Source organism: Rhinolophus hipposideros, assembly GCF_964194185.1.
Source record: "Rhinolophus hipposideros genome assembly, chromosome: 7".
NCBI classification, from domain to species: domain Eukaryota; kingdom Metazoa; phylum Chordata; class Mammalia; order Chiroptera; family Rhinolophidae; genus Rhinolophus; species Rhinolophus hipposideros.
This window is the reverse complement of record NC_138053.1, coordinates 73,562,792-73,586,606: the sequence shown is the minus strand read 5'-3', so window position 1 is coordinate 73,586,606 and position 23,815 is coordinate 73,562,792. Positions and strand designations below refer to the sequence as shown.

The 23,815-nt window shown below is 41.4% G+C and overlaps 1 protein-coding gene across 1 annotated transcript in view; it reads right to left on the bottom strand.

Moving 5' to 3' along the window:
- Positions 1-5,287: 5,287 nt before the first annotated feature.
- Positions 5,288-23,815, bottom strand: part of MROH2B (maestro heat like repeat family member 2B) — a gene marked incomplete at both ends in the record, with an annotated part of 57,462 nt that continues 38,934 nt past the window's right edge. Inside the window, 14 exons of the mRNA XM_081054042.1 lie at positions 5,288-5,394; positions 5,833-5,898; positions 6,890-6,992; positions 7,400-7,534; positions 7,869-8,024; positions 11,953-12,135; positions 12,362-12,508; positions 13,146-13,260; positions 13,662-13,802; positions 14,833-15,020; positions 15,552-15,678; positions 16,176-16,333; positions 18,737-18,889; positions 21,301-21,398. Coding sequence (XP_080910168.1) covers positions 5,288-5,394; positions 5,833-5,898; positions 6,890-6,992; positions 7,400-7,534; positions 7,869-8,024; positions 11,953-12,135; positions 12,362-12,508; positions 13,146-13,260; positions 13,662-13,802; positions 14,833-15,020; positions 15,552-15,678; positions 16,176-16,333; positions 18,737-18,889; positions 21,301-21,398 — 1,877 coding nt within the window. The remainder of the gene's footprint in view (positions 5,395-5,832; positions 5,899-6,889; positions 6,993-7,399; positions 7,535-7,868; positions 8,025-11,952; positions 12,136-12,361; positions 12,509-13,145; positions 13,261-13,661; positions 13,803-14,832; positions 15,021-15,551; positions 15,679-16,175; positions 16,334-18,736; positions 18,890-21,300; positions 21,399-23,815) is intronic.

Sequence of the window (23,815 nt, the reverse complement as noted above, 5' to 3'; positions counted from 1 at the left end):
GTAGTTTATTTTTTAATTTTTAAAAAACTTTTGTTAAAATACAGCTAACATATAATATTATATTAGTTTCAGGGGTACACCTTAGTTATTCAACATTTATATACCTAAAGAACTGATCACTACGGTAAGTCTAGCAACCATCTGACACTGTACCATGATTTCATAATATTATTGACTATATTCCCCATACTGTATATTATGTCCCCGTGACTTATTTGTTTTATACCTGGAAATTTTAACCTCTTATTCCCCTCTACTTTCCCCACCTTTTAAAAATTTTCAATTACAGTTGACATTCAATATTGTTTTACATTAATTTCAGGTGTACAGCATAGTGGTTAGACATTTATGTAATTTAAGAAGTGATATGTCTGACTAGTCTAGTATCCACCTGGCACTATACATAGTTGTTACCAAATCATTGACTATATTCCCTATGCTTTATATCCCTGTGATTATTTTGTAACTACCGATTTGATTTGTACTTTTTAATCCCTTCCCCTTTTTCACCCAGATCCCCCAACCCCCTTCTTATCTGACAACCATCAAAATGTATGAGTTTGTTTCTATTTTGTTTGTTTGTTTATTTCTTTAGATTTCACATGTAAGTGAAATCACATTGCATGTGTCTTTCTCCACTTAGCACAGTACCCTCCAGCTCCATCCATGCCACCACAGATGGCAAGGACACATTTCCTTTCATGGCTGACCAATATTTCATTGTTTATAATGTACCACCTACTCTCTATCCATTCATGGATAGACACCCAGGCTGCTTCTACATCTTGGCCATTGTAAACAATGCTGCAATGAACATATGGATGTGAATGTCACCTCAAAGTAGTGTTTTGGGTTTCTTCAGATAAATAGCAGGAAATGGGATTACTGGGTCTTCTTTGTCTCTTGTTATAGCCTTTGTTTTAAAGTCCATTTTAATTGGTATAAGTATTGCTGCCCCATTTTTTTTGTTTGTTTCCATTTTTGTGAAATAATTTTTCCATCGCTTTACTTTCAATCTGAAGTGAGTCTTTTCAATCTGTTTTTCAATCTGAAGTGAGTTTTTTGTAGGCAGAATATGTAAGGGCTTTATTTTCTTTTCATTCAGCTACACTGCTTTTGATTGGAGCATTTCATGCACTTACATTGAAAGAAATTGTTGATAGATACATAGTTATTGCCATTTTATTATTTTTAGTCTTGATTTTTTTCCATCTTAAAAAAGTCCCTCTAACATTCCTTGTAATACTAGTTTGGTGGTGATGAACTCCTTTAGCTTTTTCTTGTCTGGGAAGTTCTTTATCTGTCCTTTGATTTTAAATGATAGCCTTGCTGAGTAAAGTACCCTTGGTATAGATCCTTGCTTTCCATCACTTTGAATATTTTGTGCCTCTGGCCTGCAGTTTTTTGTTGGGAAATCAGCTGACAGTCTTCAGAGCTCTGTAGGTAACTAACTGCTTTTTCTTGCTGCTTTTAGGATTCTCTCATTATCTTTAACCTTTGGCATTTTTACTTACGATGTGTCTTTTTGTGGTCCTGTATGGGTTCATCTTTTTTGGGACTCTCTGTGCCTCCTGAGCTTGTATGTCTATTTCCTTCACCAGGTTAGGAAAGTTTTCAGTCATTATTTCTTCAAATAGATTCTCAATCCCTTGCTTTCTCTTTTCTCCTTCTGGTACCCCTATGATGTGAATGTTGTTATGCTTGATGCTGTCCCAGAGGACTCTTAAACTAGCCTCATTTTCTTTTGGATACTTTTTGCTGTCCTGATTGGATGTTTTCTGCTACCTTGTCTTCCAAATCACTGATTCAATCCTCTGCTTCATCTAGTCTGCTGGCGATTTCTCCTAGTGCACACTTCATTTCAGTTATTGTATTCTTCACTTCTGACTAGTTATTTTTTATGGTTTCTATGTCCTTTTTTATTCTTGCTATCTCATTGTTGAAGTTCTCACTAAGTTCCTTGAGCATCCTTATAACCATTGTTTTTAACTGTATCTGGTACGTTGCTTGCCTCCATTTTGTTTAGTTCTTTTTCTGGAGTTTTCTCCTGTTCTTTAATTAGGGATGTATTTCTTTGTTTCCTCATTTGGGCTGCCTCTCTGTGTTTATTTCTATGTATTAGGTAGGGCTGTTATGTCTCCCAGTCTTGTTGGGTGGCCTTATGTATTTGGTGACCTGTGGGGCCCAGTGGCACCTGAGTCGGGTGCTCTAGGAGTGTTCTTTGTGTGGGTTGTGTGTGCCCTCCTGTTATAGTTGAGCCTTGATTGCTGTTGCCATGTCAGTGGGTGGGATTGACTCTCAGGCTGACTGGCTGTGGGTCACATCCACAACTTATTGACTGCTGTCTGGTGAGTTTACCCCATGGAGAAAGATTCATCCCAATGAGCTCTAGTGCTTGTTAAGACCACCCTTTGTGTGTGCCACTTATGGGGCTAATTGGGTGGTGCTCTGCTGTGGTTTGAAGCCAACCTCCAAGTTTGTTGGTTCTGGGGTCTCTTGGGAGGAGCTCTGGTGTAGGCCCCGGTCAGCTACTACCTGTGATCAGCTGGGGACTACCTGGTAGAAGCTATAGAATGGTTGCTGCCTGTACTGTACCTGGAGGTGTGTGGGAAAGGACACGCTGTGAACGGAGGGCGGCTGCTACCAGTACCAGGTCTGGGGTAACTCTGCAAAAAGCTAGAACAGTCTGAGACTTGCTTCCACCTGCTGGCTCCTATAAGTTTCAGCTGCTGATAAAGCCTGCAGTACGCAGGGTCTCAGTGAATCAGCAGGTTGGAGCAACAGAGTTCACGAGACCAATCAAATTCAGATTTAGCCTGTTGGGGTGGGCTCAACACAGGTAAGTTGGTGTTTGCCTGTGGGCTGCATGGGTAGAGGGCCCTCACACAGGGAAAATGGGGAATGTCTCTCTAGTCCTCGACCCAAAGTTACACAGCTCAGTCTCTCCCCATGTACCTCTGATGTCCCACAGTCACCGTCCTTCCACAAGAGCTCAGGGTGAGTGCCTGCACAGGTCTTTTAGAAGGATGTTTGGGTTTCCCATCACTTTCTATCCCACTTGGATGGTTGGAATCCCCACTGTTTCTCATAGCCAGATGTTGTGGGGGCTCTTCTTCCCTGCAGCAGTACTCCAGGCTGGGAAACCTAGTGTGAGGGGCTGGGGTCCCTTGATCCTTTGTAGGGAACCTCTGTCACCAAGATATCTTTCCCGATTTTCAACCGCCACACAGAGGTTTGGGACAGCCTGTTTCATGTCTCTGCTCCACCTACTAGTCTCCATGTGGCTTCTTCTTTGTATCTTTAGTTAGTTAAAACCTCTGTTCAGCTAGACTTCAGATGGTTTTTCAGGTTGATTGTTCTATAATTTAGTTGTAATTTTGATGTGTTTATGGAAGGAAGCAGGCACAGTGTTTATCTTCTCTGCCGTCTTGGAGCTCTTGGAATTCAGGAGTAGTTTAGCTTGGTGATTCTGGCTCAGGACTTTCAGGATTAGGTTGCAATAGGATTGTCAGATTTAGCAAGTAAAACTATAAAATTCTCAGTTAAATTTGAATTTTAGGTAAAGAATAAATGATTCTTTAGTATATGTGTGTTCCATGCAATAATCAGGACATACTTTTACTGAAAAAACATTATTTATATGGATTTCAAATTTAATTAGCATTCTGTATGTTATTTTATAATCCATGTGTCAGCTGAAGTGTCAATCATCTGAATAGTTTAACTGGTGCCTATGGATCCATTTCCAAGATGGCACATTAACATGCCTAGAAAGTTAGCTCTGGTTGTTTGCAGGAGACATTAGTTCTTTGTCCTGTAACTCTTTTTGGGCTGCTTAAGCGGCCTTATGACATGGCAGCTGGCTTCCCCCGGTGTGAGTGATTCAAGAGAGTACAATACCACTTATGACCTTGCCTTAGAAGTTACACTTTGTCACTTCTGAAATATTGTATTGATTGTGCTGGTGATTTTTGTTTTTCTATTCACTGTAAGAGGGGATTAAATGAATACCAGAAGCCAAAAATCAGTGAGGACCATCCTGGAGGTTGGTTCCATCCTCTGGAATTTGTACACAGATTTCATAGAATATAAACTCAAAGAGGGTAGAATAAATTTTTTTCCCTGATAATTGTAGCCCAAGTGGCTATAACAGTGCCATGAATAAATAAATGGACTCCGGCCTAAAAAAAGTCTCTAACCTAAAATATTCCTTTGGTCCTTAGAAGGTTTTGAAGGAACAAAAGATGCTTCCACAAAGAGTCTGAGGATGAAGAGATTAAGATACAGAGTAATTGAAATTTGTAAACGGATACATCAACTTAATAATGTTGCTAATGAATAGCAGTGATGGTGGTGCTGTTAAATGAGTGCCAGGTTCTATGTTAGAAATTTCTTTGTATATAATTTCATGTATGTAAACTTTCAGGTATGGATTGTGGACAAGAGTAAAGAGTTATTCTATGATGCTATGAAGAAGGTAAACGCATATACACACACATACATGCAGGTGCACACATACAATTCCAAGGGAGGAATGCTCTGGGATAAAAATGGAGAAGAAACCATGAGATTTAATAGAATGTTAGAAAGGGTCTTATATAGAGAAGTAGCTGGCGTAGTCTTGACATGTAAATTACAACCTGAGGAAGAATAGACAGGTTAAAATTTATCATAAGATTGCTTGTTAGAAAGAGTGTGAGTAGTCATTCAAAGTTGGCAAAAATATGTGAGAAAAGGGCTGTGTGTGGAAAAAAAGCAGTGGCTCTCTCTCTTTTTTTTTTTTTTTAACTTTTATTTATTTAAGTGTATGTTTCCAGGACCCATCAGCTCCAACTCAAGTAGTTGTTTCAATCCAGTTGTGGAGGGTGCAGCTCACGCTGGCCCATGTGGGGATTGAACCAGCAACCTTGTTGTTAAGAGCACTGTGCTCTAACCAACTGAGCTAACTGGCCACCCTGCTGTCTTCTTAATGGCAGCAGAATTGTTTCAAGTTCTGTCATTTTTTGGTATCTGTTGGGATATGAGTTTCCCAAGATAGAGGGCTAACCTGTGCAAAGCCATATGGCCGTCACCACCCAAATCACAGGTTATCCCTCAAGTGAATTTGTGGAATTTACTTTTTACTAATGGAAACTACCAGGAGGACCCTGGAAAGAAATGTACCACCACTTCAAGGTCCCCATCCCAGGCACCATCTCTTTCTTTAGCATCCTGCAAGTTTGTGAGTTATGAGAATGAAAACAGGAGTCACTTATAGGAAAAGCCTAGCAGTTTATTTCCTGATGGTTTACAGAGTGATGCTTATCTCTTTACACCTTCTCAGGAGGGTTTGCAAAGCAGCTCCGGCTGCCCTCTGGACACTGATACAGGGGTCTTGCAGAAGTGCTTGGAGGCCTGAAAGGGAAAGAATAGCAAAGTCCAGTAAGTGAGGAGAGCCCAGGCCCAGGCTGTGCAGCATTGTGAGGCTCCACATTGAGGGTGAGCCCTAGGTGGGCTAGGCCCCTGTGCTCACATTTTACCCTAATGGGTAGGATTGGGAGCTGCATGCTGAGAATTGATTTTAACGCTGACATAAGGGAAGAGAAGATTCTGACCTTGTGATCAATAAACAATTGGAAAACCGTAATCTGTGAGGCATGATACCCACAAAGAGGAGGAGCTGGGGCTCACTTAATTCTATTGAAAAATTCCAGTGTCTAGGGAACACCAGAGACGACAACAGGGCTCTACAATTTTTAATCGCTGGGCTAACATGGAACTAGGAGCAGCATTAGTTGCTCTTTCTCTACGAATATAACAATAGACTGGGCAAAAACTAGGCTTGGTACTTACGTGTAGTCAGTTGTTCTCTGTCTAATAGCTCCACATATTGGTTAGTCAAATTGAGAACAATGGCATCTAAAATCAACAGGAGAAAAAGGTACTGATTTCACTATAGAGGAAGAGGCTGCGGAAAACGAGTCAGGTCAGACTCTGTACCTGGTCAGAGGTTAAATGGTCTGGCTAGTGAATGAGCAAACTACATGACTCCCCTTGCACCCCCAGGATGATGTGAGGATCATGTCTATTGGGTCTTGAGTGCCATGTCTGGTCGTGGTCGCTCACCCGATGAGTGTTTGAAAATGTCCCCCCAGGGGGTGTGCCAGTGGCTGTCAGGGTTTCAAACGTGTGTAAAATATGGTCCCTGCCTTCAAAAAGTTTACAGTGTAGTTGAGGGATCATACACATGATGCAACAAGGAATCTTCAGTCTAAAATGTGGCCGAGCTCGTGGGCCTGTTCACTGTGGGCTTGATCAGTGGGCACAGGCATCATGATGACACTTGGAATTTCCTAATGGAAGGATCCTCAGAGATTCACTTACTTTCCTCTTTTATTTTATGGATCAGATGAAGGAGCAACGCAGAGAACTTAAGTGCATTGTCCAGTATCACATAGCAAAGACAAGGTCTGCTGGCCCCCATAGCCATGCACTTTCCACGTATGTCATGCTGCTGCGAAAGCTGTCTGTTTGACCTGAGCTTAGGAGGTTCACTAGGGTTTATATTAAGGGATGATGCAAAGGAAAACATTTAGGCAGGGGCAGCAGGCTTGGAGCAAAGACTTGGGGCAAAGAAGGATCAGTGACTTGGAACCAGAAGAAGCACCAGTGTGGAGAATGGTCTGACAGCAAGAGAGGGAGTGTTGGAAAGTAAGATGTAAGTTTTCATTTGCGAAAGAGAACATGTTCCTTTGAGGGAAGATGTTGCAAGCCATAACATTTTCTTTCTCTTTTTGTTTTTGGGCATACCAGTCATTCCGGTGTTCCCACTGGAATAGCCTCCAGTCAAAGCAGAAATAGGTGGCAAAGAGGAGACGTACCTGAGCAGGGAATGTGCGTGTGCCCTCACCTGTGAGTTTGACAGCTGCACTCCTGATCACCTCCCAGTTGCTGCTGAAGAAGGTGAATGAGTGTGTGTGAAGGATCCACAGGATTTCCTGGTTTTTCTTGGCCTAGAAGACATATGTGTTACAAAGAGGGCACCTGGAAAATGACCTTTTATGAAATTCAGCATCCTATAGGTCCTAAGGGGGAAGTCTAAAGGCCAGTGAACACTCACACAGTCATTAATTATTCTGTTGGAATATGTCTTATAGCTTTCTAACCTAAATTTAATCAGAAAGGTACTAGGCTTACAGGACTAATCAACAGATGTATTTCAGGAATCTAGGAGAACAGATTCTAGTCAGGATTTGGGAAAAGAGCAGAGGGTTATGTGACAGAATGACCAAGAATCACTGCTTTCCTTCCAAGACAGTTCTGCATGTGGCCATAGATCCCCTCCCATGCTGCCTGCCTTTCTGGGATTTGCCAGGACTCTTGCCTGCATTTTTTCAGGCAGCATTTACTGCACACTCACCAGTTTCACACAGAATTGCCTATAGAATTCCCTGGCCCTTGGCAGGTCCTGGGCATCAAGGAGATGATCTAACACCCCATAGAGTTCCTGGAGGCCCAGAAAAGGAATGGAGATGGTCAGGACATCACGGCAAGCCTAAAACGCAGAGATTTCTGTGTCATCGTCTGTAGTGCTGGATTCCCTTCCAAAAGGGAAGAAATGCTGACTAGTGTTGGGAAAGGAGCAGGGAAAGCCAGTGATTTAAAGGGTTTTATAGTCAGGGATGATGTCTTCCCAGTTTCAAGGACTGAAGAGCAAACTCGGGAAGTGATGGCAAGAAAGAACCCAGGATTGGATAAGTGGTTTTCAGGTTCAACTGAGAGTGTGGCGACTTCAGTTCTGGCTTCTAGTCCAGCCAGACCAGGCGTACTGGCACTTTTCAGCCACGGGGAGAGAAGGAGGTGCCGGTGTCTGCGCAAGGACCACTTACAGTTCCAATTTTGGGATTGGGATCCCAAAGGTGGAGAAGGAATGAAATCATGCTCTTTTTAATTTCTTCCGCAAAAAAAATCTTCCACCTTCTTCCTGTTAGGGATGCCAGATTCTCAAATAAGAAGATGGCAGTCAGTCTCACATCATCCTGCTCCTGTGACAACAGATGCATGTCTTGGTTCAGTCCCCTTTCTGGTCATTCGGCAGCACCTCACCACCCCCACCCTGTTGGCCCCACTTCAGCAAAGGAAGGCTGGAACCCAGGAACCGGTGCACTTTGGTTACAGCCCCTATGTGATCCAAGCAGGCTTTTCCTTTCCGAGCAGCTCTCTAACACACTCTATACATGTTTAAATGACGATGGGTCTAGGGTTTAAGTGATACAAAAGAGCTAGAGACTGATTTAGGTCTTTCAGTAGCTAATGGGGAAACCTGACCACAGGAATGATAAACAAGGGGTGCTGGCAGCAGAAGGCCAGGGTGGGTTCTTGCTTGTTTTACTCAAACTAGCCTGATTGTATCATTAGCTTAGAGTTATGGGGCCTCTAATCTAAATCGCCCAAGGCCTAGGACTCGTCAAAGATCCTAAACACTTTCTAAAGGGATGACTGGCAGCTCAGAAATTTGGGCTTTGCGTCTCAGACAGAAAGAATGAACAAACAAATATTTATCCCTATTCTTGGCTATGTAAAATTCTGGAACTTCCTTTTTTGTCCTGGATGGTAGGCAATGATTTAAAAAAAACCAAAGGGTATGTTGCGGAGAAAGATGGCCTTCTATTATCTCAGATACTTTGCTGATATGGTTCAGAGTTCTAACAAACTCTGATGAATTTTCTGGAGGTTTTTGTTTTTCAGGTCTAATTTAAAATACTAGTTTAAAAATACTCATATGAAGGCATAAGGATGAAGGGGAAATTCATCCTGAGCAGAATATTATGTAGATTAGCAATAAATAAGGGCCAACAAAGGAGAAGATAGAGTAGTTAATTTTCATGGCTAGTTAAATGTATAAGAAGTGGGCATATAAACAAAAATGCCATAAACAAAGAAGTTAATAAAGATCTAGAAAAAATAAAGAAGGCTTTTTGGGAAAAGCCCAGAAAATTTAAATGAAATGTGACCTCATATAGTAGAAATGGAAGTACATTCTTTAAATATATTAGGAATGAGGTCAAGACATATATTTTAAAAGGTGATTTTTTTTTTTAGAAAAAGAAAGCAATAACAAAGTACCCATAAAGTAGAGATATATGTAGTTAGACAAAAAGTCTTTTGAATTCCAAAATTAATGACCTAACAATAGGTTAAGGAAGAATCAATCAATTGGGATGATGAAAAAGCAGAAAAGAGAAGTGACAAAAATGTTTTAGGTACTGGGAGAGACATTAGAGTTTCATGTCCTTGTTTTGAGTTGAGAAAATGGAGTCACAGGGAGTAAAGTGATTGCTCAGCATGACAGCATGGGAAATAGTGGTGAATGGGGCCTGAAGCAAGGGATGGCAGCCATATTTTCTGTTTTACCATTTCACCAAAGTATTGCCATATTTTTGAGAATTCCAAGAAAGTACTTAAACATTGAAAAAATAGGTGGGAGAATTTAGAGATTACAAAATTAGTTTTAATTATAAAAAACTATAGGGGCAAATATCATAAAGTATAGTTAAATATATTTGCAGAAACAAAGCATTACTGGAGAATAAATAGCATGTCATTGCTAAGACCCAAGTTTATTAAACTCTACTTTTATAAAAATGTGATAGAATTGACACCTATTAGGAAGGAGAAAGTCTAAGCTAACAATAAGCAAGACTTTGGATTGTTTTCTTCTTCAATAGACTGAGAAGCATTATCTTGACCACAAGTAGATGAACTTGTGATTATTGAAGGCTCCGATCCAAAAGAATTATTATTACTATATCAACAACAACCCAGAAAAACCTAACAAAAAGATAGGTCTCTGTCAGGGTAACTTCAGCCCGTTGTTAAAGATTGTCATCAATTTATTTGTGTGATGAAAAAAAACACATATTTGTTATTTTATAGAAGATACTAAATTGAATGGGAGCCAAGTAAGCACTTTTGAGGATAAAATGAGAAGAAAAAGTAATATTGATATATTGGAGAAAGTAGTTGGAAACAAGCAGAAAGCTGCTGTCAAAGGTCAGGTTTAGGTTAGCACGTGAAAATTACAAAACTGGAGAATTATTGACTGTGGGCATATACCGTAGGCTAAAATCTAGAGGTCTGTATGGGCAATAAATTGCTGCAGAGTCATGAAGAAAGAGCAAGATTAAACTAAATTGGAGTGAATGAACAGGAAAAGAGTGGATCTGAAAGGTAATGTTCTTTTGATCTATTCAATACTCTTAGGCTTCATTTAGAGATATAACACAGTCACTGGCTTGCAAAATACTTAAAGAGCTGAAAAATTAGGTTTATGATGAATAATGAAGGAAATGAAGACTTTCCAGTCTGGAGATGGGGGTAACTAGGTAATTTAATAAAGCTTTAATGTTCTAGAAGGATACCCTAGAGCAGGGTTGTCCAAACTGTGCCCAACTGCGGCAACTGTGGCCCACAATCCATTTTTAATTGGCCCACAGCAAATTCCAAAAATATATTTAGTTTACGTAAATAAACCAGGTGAGGCAATACTACTTCACCTCCAGTGAGTGGCCCAGTTGTTTGTGTATTTTACCGCATATAGCTCTTGGTAAAAAACATTGAAAAAAGTTTGGACACCCCTGCCCTAGAAAAAGCAAGTAGCAGTTTCCTATCCCCTCTGACAACACAACATGACAAAACAGTTTCAGATTAAAAAAAAAAAAATTCAAGTTAGACATGAAGTAGACTTTTACACAGACAGTCAATAAACCGAAAATAATAAAATCTAGTTTCCAAGAAATTATAAAGGAAAATGACCTTCCCTTGCCCAGGACTGCTGACCGATATTTTCTGAGATTAGGACTACCGACTGGATCAGAGGGTTAACAACCTTTTCCCCTAAAAGGCCAGACAGTTGATAAAAATGAGCTGGCATCTCAAGATGCTTAACCATAGAGCTGGGAGGACTATGGGTGGAGCTGGGCCCCCTTGTTAACTCTCTAGTTCTGACTTCCTGTTAAAACTTTGTGGTAACTTCTGGGGAAGGGAAGCTAATAAATAAAATAGCCATTTTGGGGTTGGGTTTTTTTCTTCTTCACGTGGGCGGCCGCTTGGAGTGCCGGTGGGGAGTGTGCATTCGCACACTCCTGGGGTGACCTCTTTTTCTTTTCCCGAATAAATCTCAGTTTTGGTGGATTTTCTGGAGAGTGATTTTTTTGCCAGTTGACACAGTGAATCATTTAGACTTTGTGGGCCAGCTAGTTTCTCTAACAACTAATCAACTCTGCGGATGAAGTGTGAAAGCAGCCATAGACAATACACAACCAATGAGCATGGCTATGTTCCAATGAAACTTAATTTACAAAACGATGTCCTGGTCTGGATTTGGCCCATGAGCTGTAGTTTATACTGACTCCTGGATGAAATGACCCACACAAACGCTTTGAGTCTTTGAATCTTGGATGTGAAAATGATAGTGTTAGAAGCGGCAATGTCTTTACTGTCATAAATTGTGTTCCTCCCAAAGTAAACTTGGAGATGAGGATTTAGGCATACATAATTTATTTGGGAGGTGAGCCCAGGAAGCATCTTGGGGAGTGGGAATGAGATAGGAAAGAGAAGAAAGTTACAAAAGAGAATATTAATGAGTGTGTGACCCTGTAGGGAAGTGCAGCTCACTCCTTCTGAGGGATGAGGAAGCTGGGGAGTTTATCTATAAACTCTTCTTTCTTATCATTGGAAGGTCCTGCCCCAATAAGCCTGGCCCACCCTGCTCAGACCAAAGATGACTCCAGGGCCAGAGAGTACCCACAGAGACACACAGGAAGCCAATAGCCTGCACAGGAATTGTTCCGGTGACCTCTGTGCAGGTGACCTCTGGGGTAGGCCAAAGAATATGGATGGGACACCGATATCATCTCTTCCTGTTTGCTCACTTTTTCTGTGGAGGGAAGATTCCTGAACAGGCTCACTTACGTCTTCAAAGAAGGTTCTTGTTTGCAGCACTATTTCTTTGAAGTAGAAGCTCACATCTCGGTCTGTGAGCAGCTCCAGGATCTTTTTTAGAGCTTTCAGGCTTTCACAGACGACTTCAGTGCGGGCCAGGTGATACAGACCTCTGATGGTAGATTCTAGTATTATCTGCTTATGCTTCTTCACCTATTTTGAAAATAAGGTCTCTTAATCTTAAAAGTTGTTGCATGTGTATCTGGAATAGGGTAAGAGACCCTAGACAAGGGTCCTGAGATTCTGTTAAGGTCACATATACTGTAACTCAAGCGCCATCACTACAGCAATTTATTTGGATTTCTGCTTAATTTCTATGTAACTATGAAGTGTGGGTTGGTAAAGAAGGGTTTCAAACTCCACTTAAAACTCCTTTTACCTTGTGAGGAGCTCCAGAAGCTGCATTCCCGAGGCCTCGGATGGCCATTTGTCTCAAAGTGGCATTGGGGTCCCAGGCGCTCTGATCCATCAAGATGAGCACTTCGCGCAGATTCCCATGCTTCCAGAGGATTGGCTCCTTCATAAGCTGAAATCAAGACACTCCTCTCCTTTAGTCAAGGAGTAGTCTCCCTTTGGGAGAGTGCCAAGGGCGCCAGAACTACACTTAAAGAGTAGGGCCCAGCTGCTTTTGGAGTGGAGGAGCAAGAAGCCCGCTGGTGAATGAGCAAGTCTTGCAGAAACTAAGCTCTAGGTGTAAGCAGCTCACAGGTCAAGGTTATGGGGTGATGAGACAGAATACCTACTTAAGAAGATGCTTCTAATCTAAATGGAAAAAAAATGGGCAGGGAAAACAGGGAATGACTGACAGTGTTCCTTCTCTGGATCAGCTGGGACTGCCTTTATCCAAGAGTGAAGAGGCAGTAATATACTTGTTGGTCACTTTTTGTTTTCTCCCTCTCATGTTTATTCTCCACCCTTCTCTGTCCTGGGAGGTTGACTTCTGCAGACCAGAGGGAAAGAGGAGGTGGAGAGTGGGTTCTTTCTCCTTTCTCACTCCTTGCTCACGTACCACGTTTCCGGCAGTACCAGCATCTTTCCACTACCAAAGCTCCCTTTGGAGGTCCCACCTCTTCTGTGGTTCTGGCTCCCACTAAACTCTTGACCCTGAGAGAAATACCCCTAGGGGACCCAGCAAGCCTGCTGTGGTGGCTGCTCTCTCTTGCCTCAGAGAAGAAAGCTGTGCCAGTTATCCGGTAGTTCTCCGATGAGGAGGTGAGAGATGAGAATAGTTGCTCCATGATGTCCAGTATGACTCCATGTTGCCACACTGCCATGCTCCTAGAAAACGCAAGGCTCCAGATTGTAGCAGAGACTTTTTTCTTTCTAAACAATGGAGCAAATTTTAGTCTATTTCTCTATCGGGAAAATCACTTCTCTAAAAAGGAATGTTCGAGGAAAGAGCACCAAGGCTTAAACTTTAAAATTGGCTACCAAGTCCCCAATTTAAGTGCAATTTACCTAAACCTGTTCATTGTATCACTATTTTTTTGAGGGGGTGGTGAATTTGGGGGCTGATCCTACCACCTCTTCTCAACCTCATTTGCTCTTTGTTCCTTGTTTCTTTTCCTTGACTGTCAGTCTTTGGTGGGTCAGTTGCTCTCAGTGAGGTTGCCTGTATTGCATTTTCACTGTTTCTAGTTTTCTCCTTTGTATCCAGTGCTAGAATATCTGCACATTACCTGGCCAGTGCGCATACTCCTGTGTGGTGGGTACTGGGATTGTTGAGTAGCATCCATAAGTTGTCCCCCTCGTCAGATTCTTTGGCAAGGCCTTCTTTCATGGCTTGGGCTTGCACACACTTCAGAGTTGTAGTCGAGAGCCTGAAGGAGACAGTCACCATCACAAAAGTAAGTCAACCCCATACAGGGAATTGTGAATTCCCAAGTTCATGCTTCCTATTCCCCACAATGCTCCCTCACTCCTGGATTAATGGATGTCGTGCAAGGAAAAAACAGGCAGCCTGACCTCACACTTTAGTTTTGAGGCCAAAGGAGGCATTGAGATGATTTGAGCCGGTAAATAATGCCGCAGAATCTTGTCAACCTCTCATGAGAAAATAAAGCCCTAACGATGGACAGGGCAAAATATAGTGTTTCACTGATTCTGAAACAGCACGTTCGAAATCAGCGTGCATCTTGCAATGGGTAGTGTGTTGTTGACCAGACAGTAATGGTGACATAGTCACTATGGCCTTGTGAATGTCCATGCATGGACATCAGTATGACTTCTTATACTGTGGTCATTTTAGTAAAGTTTACACGTATTATGGAAATGACATGTGTTGTACCAACTGTTATTTAAACTGTCTTTTAAAAGGTTGATTTGACATTGGATTGAAAAGTTATGCAAAAGGCAGGAAGACAGAGCAATGTGATATTGGATAAAAATGTATACCTAATAACCATAAAACAGCTCTTTGGGTAAATATGCAATAAAAATTTAGAAGCATTGATTCATGGCTTAGTTGGGAGCCTTTTTCTCTTTCTCAGTGGTACACAAAATAAGGTTGCTTCCTTCAATTGTTCTTAGATTTGATGAAATATGATATTTTTATTTTACTTCTTTCCCTGGTGGCCTTGACTATTACAAAGTTGCAGCTTTCCTTGAAAGGTCTCATGGAAAGAAAAAAGGGAAATAGAGTGGGCCCTCAAGGGAAGAAGACTTATTTGTTATGTGACCATTCTGGGTATTGGTTCAGGGAAGAATTGCTCCAAGAATTAAGGATGGTGGAGCCTTATTTCTTCCTAGTGGAGGCCATGCTAGAAGGTGTAGGCCTTGAGTTCCGCAGACCCTCGTCTAAAGTCTGGGATCAGGCTAGCTCTGGAAGGCCCTCCCTGCCTGGCCAGTCACCTGCAGGGGTCTGCGATTTGCTGCCGTTCTCCCTGCTGCATCACCCGCCGCCTGTGGCTCAAGCTAGAAGTTGGCATCTTCTGGCCCAATGTGCAGCTGACCAGCTTCAGGAGAAGGGTGAAGAGCTCCGAGTACAAGCCTGTGACAGGGATGCCTGTTGATACCACTTCATGGATAGCACAGGCCACCTGAGGGGAGAGAGGACCTTGTGGTCAGGCAGGCTCCTTTCCTCCAAGGACATCGTCGCATTGGGCTGATCTTCAAGTTTGTTTTCTCCCCATATGATTGCTTTGCAAGTCGACCACACTCATGGTAAAAACACATAGAAAGGGGAGGGTTTGTCTGGAAACTTCTCAATTCAGACTGGGAGTCACAAGCCTGCCATGTTAAGCGACTCCAGACTCCAGGGGGCACCAGTGAGGTAAAGTGAAATTTTTTCCAACCCTGGGGTTTTTCAACAAGAAAGGCTACTTGGGTACTTGAAGGCTAATTTACAAATACAGATACACAGATTTTCTTTGGGCTGATGAGAAATTTGCTTCCAAAAATCATCAGCCACAGACAAAATTACTGCCATCTTTGTCTATAAACTGGAGTTGATTTAAAATCAGGGCATGAGGGGAGAAGAAATGTGATTAATGCTACATCATCAAGTTCCAGGTGGGAACAATCATGGAATGGGGCACAATTTCAGGCATCTGATGGGTCGTCCAACTCACTGAAATCGCATCCAGGCTGGCTAGGTCATCTTCTAAACTGTTCTCCAGTTTGTCTATTAAGGCTCGCAACAGTTTACCACTGGAGGCCGGATTCTCAGCCAAAGCCTTCCACAGTGTCTTTGAGTCCCTAGGGTGGCAAGACAGGAAACGAGTGAGGCACAGCTCCTTGGAATATGAGCTTTTCCATCTGATTCACTTTAAAGCCACATTATGACAAATTAAAATTCCAAGGACAGATGGACATACTAACATGCCTCAGGGTGTTTTTATTTTTATTTAACAATCCAGAATTCTGGCCTTGGGTTACTGAGGTTTGTTTATGTCCATCAAGGTAGAAATCTCTCAAAAAGGTTTATTTTAGGCAACCAGAAAGAGGCGAATTATTCCTATAGTGTAATTTTTATAAAAAATCTTATTATCATTCAATGAGCGCACACATACATACACACATGGAAACCACTTGGAAAGACAGTACTTATGATTCAAATACCAATTTTTAAGTTATTATTGAGGTGGCTTGTTTTCAACCTTTATTTGCTATCTTTCAAACAGTAATCCTTCCCCGATGCCTTGCAGAGTGGTCTTTCCTAGGGGAAGGAACGAACCAGTTCAGTTAGAATCTACCTGTCAAGGGGCAGACTCTTCTGTAGAAGATTGGTGACAACTGCATTCATGTGAAAGCTGGCTATCTGGGAAATGGCTTCCAGTATAAACTGAAAACTTTCCTCCTTTTGTCTGAGGACTGGCATGTGATAGTAAATTATGCCCAATATCTCCAACAACTAAAAAAAGAACACAAACAACAAAAGCCAAATCAAGCATTAAGTTGCCATTTTCCCTCTACATGAAAGTCTTTGGGCATGTATGGCCTATCTCTTATTCAAGAGAATTATTGTCTAGTTGGGTATTTATTCTTAAATCAATTTAGTGAGTATGTAGTGAAAGGTTGCATTATGCCAGGTATCATGCGAGGCACTGTGGGGGAATTTACCTGAGATGAATAAGATGAATAAGCCCTTTCTCAAAAGAAATGGGTAGACTAATAAAGGATAGTAGGCATATACTCAAAGGCCTGTGCACATGACTGTGTATGGTATACAAGTGGTATGCAGAACTGACAGGGGAATCCAGAAGTAACTGAGGTGCACTTGAAGGGACATCTGGCCTGGGTCTGGAAGGATATATAGCAACTTCAAAAGACAAGTTGGAGATGGTGGGAAAACGCATCCTCATCAGAAAGAACACAGGTACAGATGTAAAGTCAAAAAGCATGAGACCAGCTGGAGCACAGGATTTTTAAAGCATCATATTTTGTATGATACAACAATGGTGGGCCCATGTCATTATACATTTGTCAGCATCAAGAGTGAACCCTAATGTAAACTATGGACTTGGGGAGATTATACTGTGTGCTAGTGTAGGGTCATCGATTGTAATAAATATACCACTGTGGTGGCGATGTTGATAGTGGAAGAGGATGTGTGTGTGGGTGGGGAGAGGAGGTATATGGGAACTCTGTACCTTCTGCTTAATTTTGCTGTGAGCCTAAAATGGCTCTAAAGATTAAAATCCTATATAAAAAAAATAGTATGAAAGCATGATCACAAGCAAATGCATAAAAGATTTCTGGAATCAGAGCATGGTCCAGTTTGGAGCACAGAGAGAATGAGGGTGATAAAGGGAAGATTGTTTGATAGAAAAGATGAAGCCAGATCCTAGAGGGCACCGAAGGCCACTTTTCTAGATTTGGATATATATATTTTAAATTTCTATTAAATTTGGTTAGTAAAATTATATGGGTTTCAAGTGTATAATTCTGTAATACATCATTTACATATTGCATTTTGTGTTCATCACCCAGAGTCAGTTCTCTTTCCATCACGATATACCGTGTTTCCCCGAAAATAAGACCTAGCTGGGCCATCAGCTCTAATGCGTCTTTTGAAGCAAAAATTAATATAAGACCGGGTATTATATTATATAAAACCTGGTATTATATTATATTATATTATACCCAGTCTTATATTAATTTTTCAGCATTAGAGCTGTTGGTCCGGCTAGGTCTTATTTTTGGGAAAACGCGGTATTTGGATGTTAAATCTGTGGCTAGCATAGAAGGATATTATATATTAGAATTTTTGCATGGAGAAGAGCATGTCTCTATGCTACAGTAACTTTCCTTCTTGTAGATGTTTCTCTCGCTTTCTCTGGATAGACATTTTTAGGTTAAGCATAACATGATTACTACAGTGCCTCATTTCAGTGATTCGAGGAGAGGATTTAAGTCCATTTTGTAAGCCTTTATCTATTGTGTGAGTAACTCTCTTTTATGCCACACACACAAATAAATGAACATTCTAAATTTATTAACCTTCACTGTCCCATGCCTAACCCAATGCCTGCCAATTGTATGTACTCAATACATGTCTTTTAAAAAACTGATTGGAAAGTAATTAGCACAGAGGTAATTTCTAAAAGTCATGCTTTTAGAGAGAATTCCTTAATTTAGGGTGGTTGACTCTGGGTGGTGGGGACAATAACTTCTTTCTCCTTGAGATACCTTCATTGAGTTAAAGATTCTTTTCCTCTTTATTAATCTTTGACTTGTTTGTATTCTGTTTCTGATTCAAGAGAGAGGATACAAAGAGCATCTCCATTTGGAGCTCTTAAGCTTCCTTAATTTAAATCCTGTTCATTCTGCTTCCCTTTCTGGTTGGGAGAAGGATTGAGGACTTCCCCCGCAATGAATTTCCCAATGACAGCCTTCCTTACCAGAATTCTAAGATGTGTGGAAGAGCAGTGAAGAGTGGCAGTGGGAATAGAAACTCTATTGGCCATAGACAGAGGCATTCCCACAGTCACTCTCATCCTCGCAGATCTAACAACCCAGTTTCCCATAATCCAAATGTCCTTGGTTCAGAGCTGCTTCCTCTGGCCAGTGAGTGATAGATAGTTTGTAAATTTTTTATGATCACCCACTAGAGAGTCACACTGAGATTGCTTGAGACAGACACTCAACATGAGCCTGGCTGTTAATACACAACTTGGGTCTCTGCTGAGGTCTCTTGGGGTTGTACATGTTCCTGCCTACTGCCCATCAGAGGACGAAGGGAGAAAGGGTGACTGACTTGGCGTTTCAGAAATGTTAGAATTCTGCTCAGCTGTCAAACTGGCTGTCAGTTCACCTGCTCTTCCAGAGCAGCTCCCTGTTCCTTCAGGGCAGCAATCATCCATGTGCCACAGGCTGTTATACATGTGGGGTTGAGGGTCTCCAGACCATCCAGGGTTTCCTCCAGGAATGTGAGAATTTCTTCACTTGGGATGAGTTTGCAGACAATCTGAGAACATACCAGAAAAATGTTATCAACCACCCCTCTTCATATCTGGTCACCTACAACATGCTGTGACTATTTGTTTTAGGATATTAGAGACCAGTGGGCTTGCCAAAGAGTGAGTATATGACCGGAGCCATAGAAACTAGAGGAAATGCTGAAATAAGACATAGACATGACCTTTTAACTCTAGGCAAACTTTCCCTGGGATGGCCTTTTTATCATTTCATATTTATCAAACCCCAGGCTTGCTGAGGCAATTTCCTCTCCAAACTAAAGTTATAGTATACTCCATAAGGGAAAAATGATGCATAATGCTTATATAGTAATTTATTGCAAAGTCCTTCACACACATTTCATATAACATTGAAATGTCTTGTGTTTGCCAAAGCTTCGCTAAGGCGTAAGAATCCAGGAAAATCTATCACCCTGTACCAAGTACTATGGTAAATACCGGTGTCTTGGTACGTATGAGTTATTGAGCTCTGTCTTTTGCTCTTCCATGTTTCAGTATTAAAAGCAGTCAATAAGACGTTGAGAAAAATAAAAACTTTGCAATTTTGGTCTGTACATACAAGAACTATACAGATTGTTTGACTGATAGCAGTGTGTGTGTGTGTGTGTGTGTGTGTGTGTGTGTGTGTGTCTATGTGTTAATGAAAAGGCAGGCAGGAAGGTGAAAAGTTAGCAGTTTGAATGAATTCCAGGGGTATTACCTGGAGCTTTAACCAAGCAAGGCGATCATGGGTTTTAACCAAGAGTTTGTAGGTATGAAAACATTCCTATTCACAACCGACTTCCCCCTATATTAAATAGCCGGATGATGTTTGGTAGAGTTCTGAGTTTCTTTTCATGAGCAGTTGGATGTCCCAGCCAGTTTGTAATTTATCGTGTTTCCAAGATCAAAGGACAAGACTAGCCTGTCTCTTCTGTGTGACGCCAACTGCCTGCCTGGAGTCCAAGTTCAATGGAATGGTAACCTGTTTTTTTTTTTCTTAATCACACTGGGATAGATGTTGGTTTAGGGATAAAGGAAGGAAGGAAACTCGTGTTCTTGAGAACCTATGATGTGACTGACAATTTCTTAGGCATTTGACATATGTTCTCCCCAGTTTTCCAACTTGCTTCTCTCCCATATTCTGATCAGTTTCTCATCGCCGCTGCTGCCACCTTAGTCTACGTCACGTAACCTCACAGCCAGATTCTTGTAGTTTTCTCCAAAGTGGCCTCATTAATTTCCCTCTTGCCGGCTTATATTCTAGTTTAAAAACAGTTTCCAAATGACCCTTTAGAAATATAAGTCTAATCATAGTTCTCCTTGCAGAACCATCAATAGCCCAGAAGGGATTTTTGCAAGTTAGGGAAAGGCATTCTGTTGTCAAGATAGTTCACTTCTCTCTGTTAAGTATATTGTCATAACGACCGATTTTGTTGGACCTTTTACTGCCCTCTGTGGATAGTTACCATAATACTTGTACACATAAATCTACAATGTCTACTTTAGGAAAGATGCCACTTCATGAGTTCGCCCTTATGCATTTCAAAACCAGCACAGTTGTATGTAGTGGCCCTGACTCTTCTGCTCAAAACCCTCTGCTGGCTTTGGATTTCATTTGGAGTAAAAACCAAGGTCCTTCACAAGGCCTGAAAGGTACCTGATCAGCCCCAGGCTATGTCTTAGATCTCATTACCCAGTTCTTTGCCCATCTCAGGGGCTTTGCACTTGCTGTTTCTCCTCTACCAGGAATGTTCTTTTCCAGATGTCTCCATGGGTCTTTCTTTCAGAGTGAACTTCTCTAGATTACCTTTCCCTTACTGTCCATTCCCTTACTTGACTTTATTTTTCTCAGTTATCATTATCTGATATGATATTTATTTGGCTGATTCTGTCTACTAGAATGCAAGCTCAATGAGGACAGGCATTTTGTCTTTTTCTATTCTTAGATCTTAGAACAAAGTCTGGCATATGGTAGGTGCACAGGGCATATTAAATGAGTAAATGAATGATTGAATAAATGAATGAATTGATCGACCAATCCTCATAACAACTCTGAGAGATAGGTTAGGTACTTTTTTTTTTTTTTTTTTTGAAGATGGGGATTCTGAGCTTCAAGCAGTGCACACAGAGTCTGTCTGATTGGCTCCAAAGCCCGTCCTTCTACTTCACCTGACTGCCTCCCTCAACCTGGAGAGGGCTGCTTGATTCACAAGATTTCTCACAGCATGAAATTATCAGCGGCAGGCATTGACTGGGCACCCACACCCAGAGTTCATAAATGACAGGACAATGAAGATTCAGCTTGAATGGCTGGCTAGATTATTCTCCTCCTTGGTAGTGGGCTGTACACAGCTTACTCATTTGGAAACCAATCCAAAATCATCTTTATTTCCATTGGCCAGTCTTCTATATCTATTACCTTTGCTATTTTAGAAGAAATCTTGATCTGGACCTGCACATCATCACTTTGCAACCCTTCCTGCAAACCCTGCAGTCTTTCCATTTCCAGGTGAATACCTAAAATCAGCAAAGGGAGACATAGGTGAGAGTTTAAAGACATGATAGGAGTTGAAGAGGCTGGCTACATATATAATTTTTTTTTTATTGGGGAATATTAGAGAACAACATGTTTCTCCAGGACCCATCAGCTCTAAGTCAAGTAGTTGTTTTCAATCTAGTTGTGGAGGGTGGAGCTCAGCTCTAAGTCCAGTCACCACTTTCTTTTTTCTTTTTTTTTTAACTTAAAGTTTATTCGGGTGACAATTGTTGGTAAAGTTATATAGATTTCAGGTGTACAATTCTGTAATACATTATCTATATCTCATATTGTGTGTTCACCAGTCGCCGTTTTCAATCTTAATTGCAGGGGGCGCAACCCACTATCCCATGCGGGAATTGAACTGGCAACCTTGTTGTTAAGAGCCATCCTGAGGCTGGCTATATTTTGATATGACACTAATTCAGCTGCTGGATGCCTTTAACAAATGCACTAAAGACTGTCTGATGAGATGGTGAGCATAAGAGCAAACATATATTGAGTAATTTATACCTGCCGGGCACCATGTTAAATCCTCTGCATATAACGAGCTCATTTACTATTCAGAAAGATCATCTGAGGTAGACTCTCCCGTCATTGCCCCTATCTTGCTGATGAGAGCACTGAGGCAGACATGTGAAACCATTTGGCCACATGACTGTGAGCAAAACTAGGAAAGTCAAAACTTGAACTCTGGTCTGTCTGAGACCAATGCCCAGGCTCTCACTACTTTGTTACCCTGCTGGAATTCCACTCTGCGGTGAGCCACTTTTGGGGAAATGGAAAGGTAACTACTGTAATAGGAACATCAGTAACTGCATGATTGTTTATATCAATTTGTAGACGTAGACCTAAATAGTAATGATTTTCTGTTGGCTGTGGGTATGTACAGGAATTGTGGGAACTCCCACCAGAGCCATTTGGTGGAAGGCAGCCTTCCACCAGTCCCAACAAAACACATGGATCCTGCAGTCACACAGACCTGAGCTCATAGCCCAGCTGCACAATTTTCAGCGATCCAAGTGACTGGTACATTTCTTAACCTCCGATCCCTCATCTCAAAACTGACTGAGCAACACCCATGAATATTAAAAGGGTATTTAATTTAATATCACATTAGTTACTTGTATGTAGTGGGTGTTTAATAATCATGTTCTTTCTCTCTTTACCATGCTTATTTGATCAATCAAGAAAAAGAGTTAAAGTGATTAATGAAGTATGGAATTTCTTGTTAACAAAGAGTATTTGAGGACCTGAACTTTGCTCGTTTCAGGGAAATAAAGTAGGCTAAAGGAAGAATAGGTACAACAATAATAGAATTCAAATTCCTTTCTTCCTATGAGGTCCCGTTCTGGCACATTACTTCTCTTACTGAAATGGTCCCTTAGTTCTTATTTCCCTAATTCACTTTTTCCCCCCTGGTTTAGTAAAAGCACATGAGTATATACTTAATGAACACTCTCCCCATATCCCAAGGGACTTTCATACCTATTCTGGCTCTGCTGAATATTTTTTTTTTTCTTTTTGACTGACTATTCCCCCACTCCAAATCCAAATCTTGCCTTTTGGATTTAACACACTTTTCTTATGTGAATCTTGTAATGTGTGTCTCCAGCATCAGAACAATGCTTGACATGTGGGAAGGCACTTTGTAAATATTTTCTGAGCACCTAACAGAATGAAGAGTGGAACGCAGGCATGAGCAGGCACTAAACCAAGACCTGGTCTACATAGAACTGCACACTCACACTGCAGGGCTCCATGAAATACTTTCTGATTTAACCTGATTTAACCTGGGCAGAAGGCCCTGTTTGTCAGTTTCAGCCCAAGACTGAGGTTTTAAAATTCTTTTTTTTAAAAAAATTTTATTGGGGGAATATTGGGGAACAGTGTGTTTCTCCAGGGCCCATCAGCTCCAAGTCACCGACCCTCAATCTAGCTGTGGAAGGCGCAGCCCAGCTCCAAGTCCAGTGGCTGTTTTTCAATCTTCAATTGCAGGGGCCACAGCCCACCATCCCATGTGGGAATAGAACCAGCAGCCTTGTTGTTGAGAGCTCACGCTCCAATCAACAGAGCCGTCCGGCTGCCCCTCCAGGAGCTCAGCTGCTGCTCGCTATCTTCAATCTAGTTGTGGAGGGTGCAGCTCACTGGCCCATGTGGGAATTGAACCGGCAACTCAGTTGTTCAGAGCTCGTGCTCTAACTAACTGAGCCATCTGGTCGCCCGGTTTTAAAATTCTTTACATTTCCTGATATTGACAGTCATTCATGTGAGCAGACAGAGGTCTTGTTACGCAAGATGGGAAAACCTCCACAAAGTTATCTCTCTTAGAGAACTTTGAAAGTCACTTAGCACCATAATAACAGCGTAATTTCCTCCTAAAGAAAACCTTGTAATA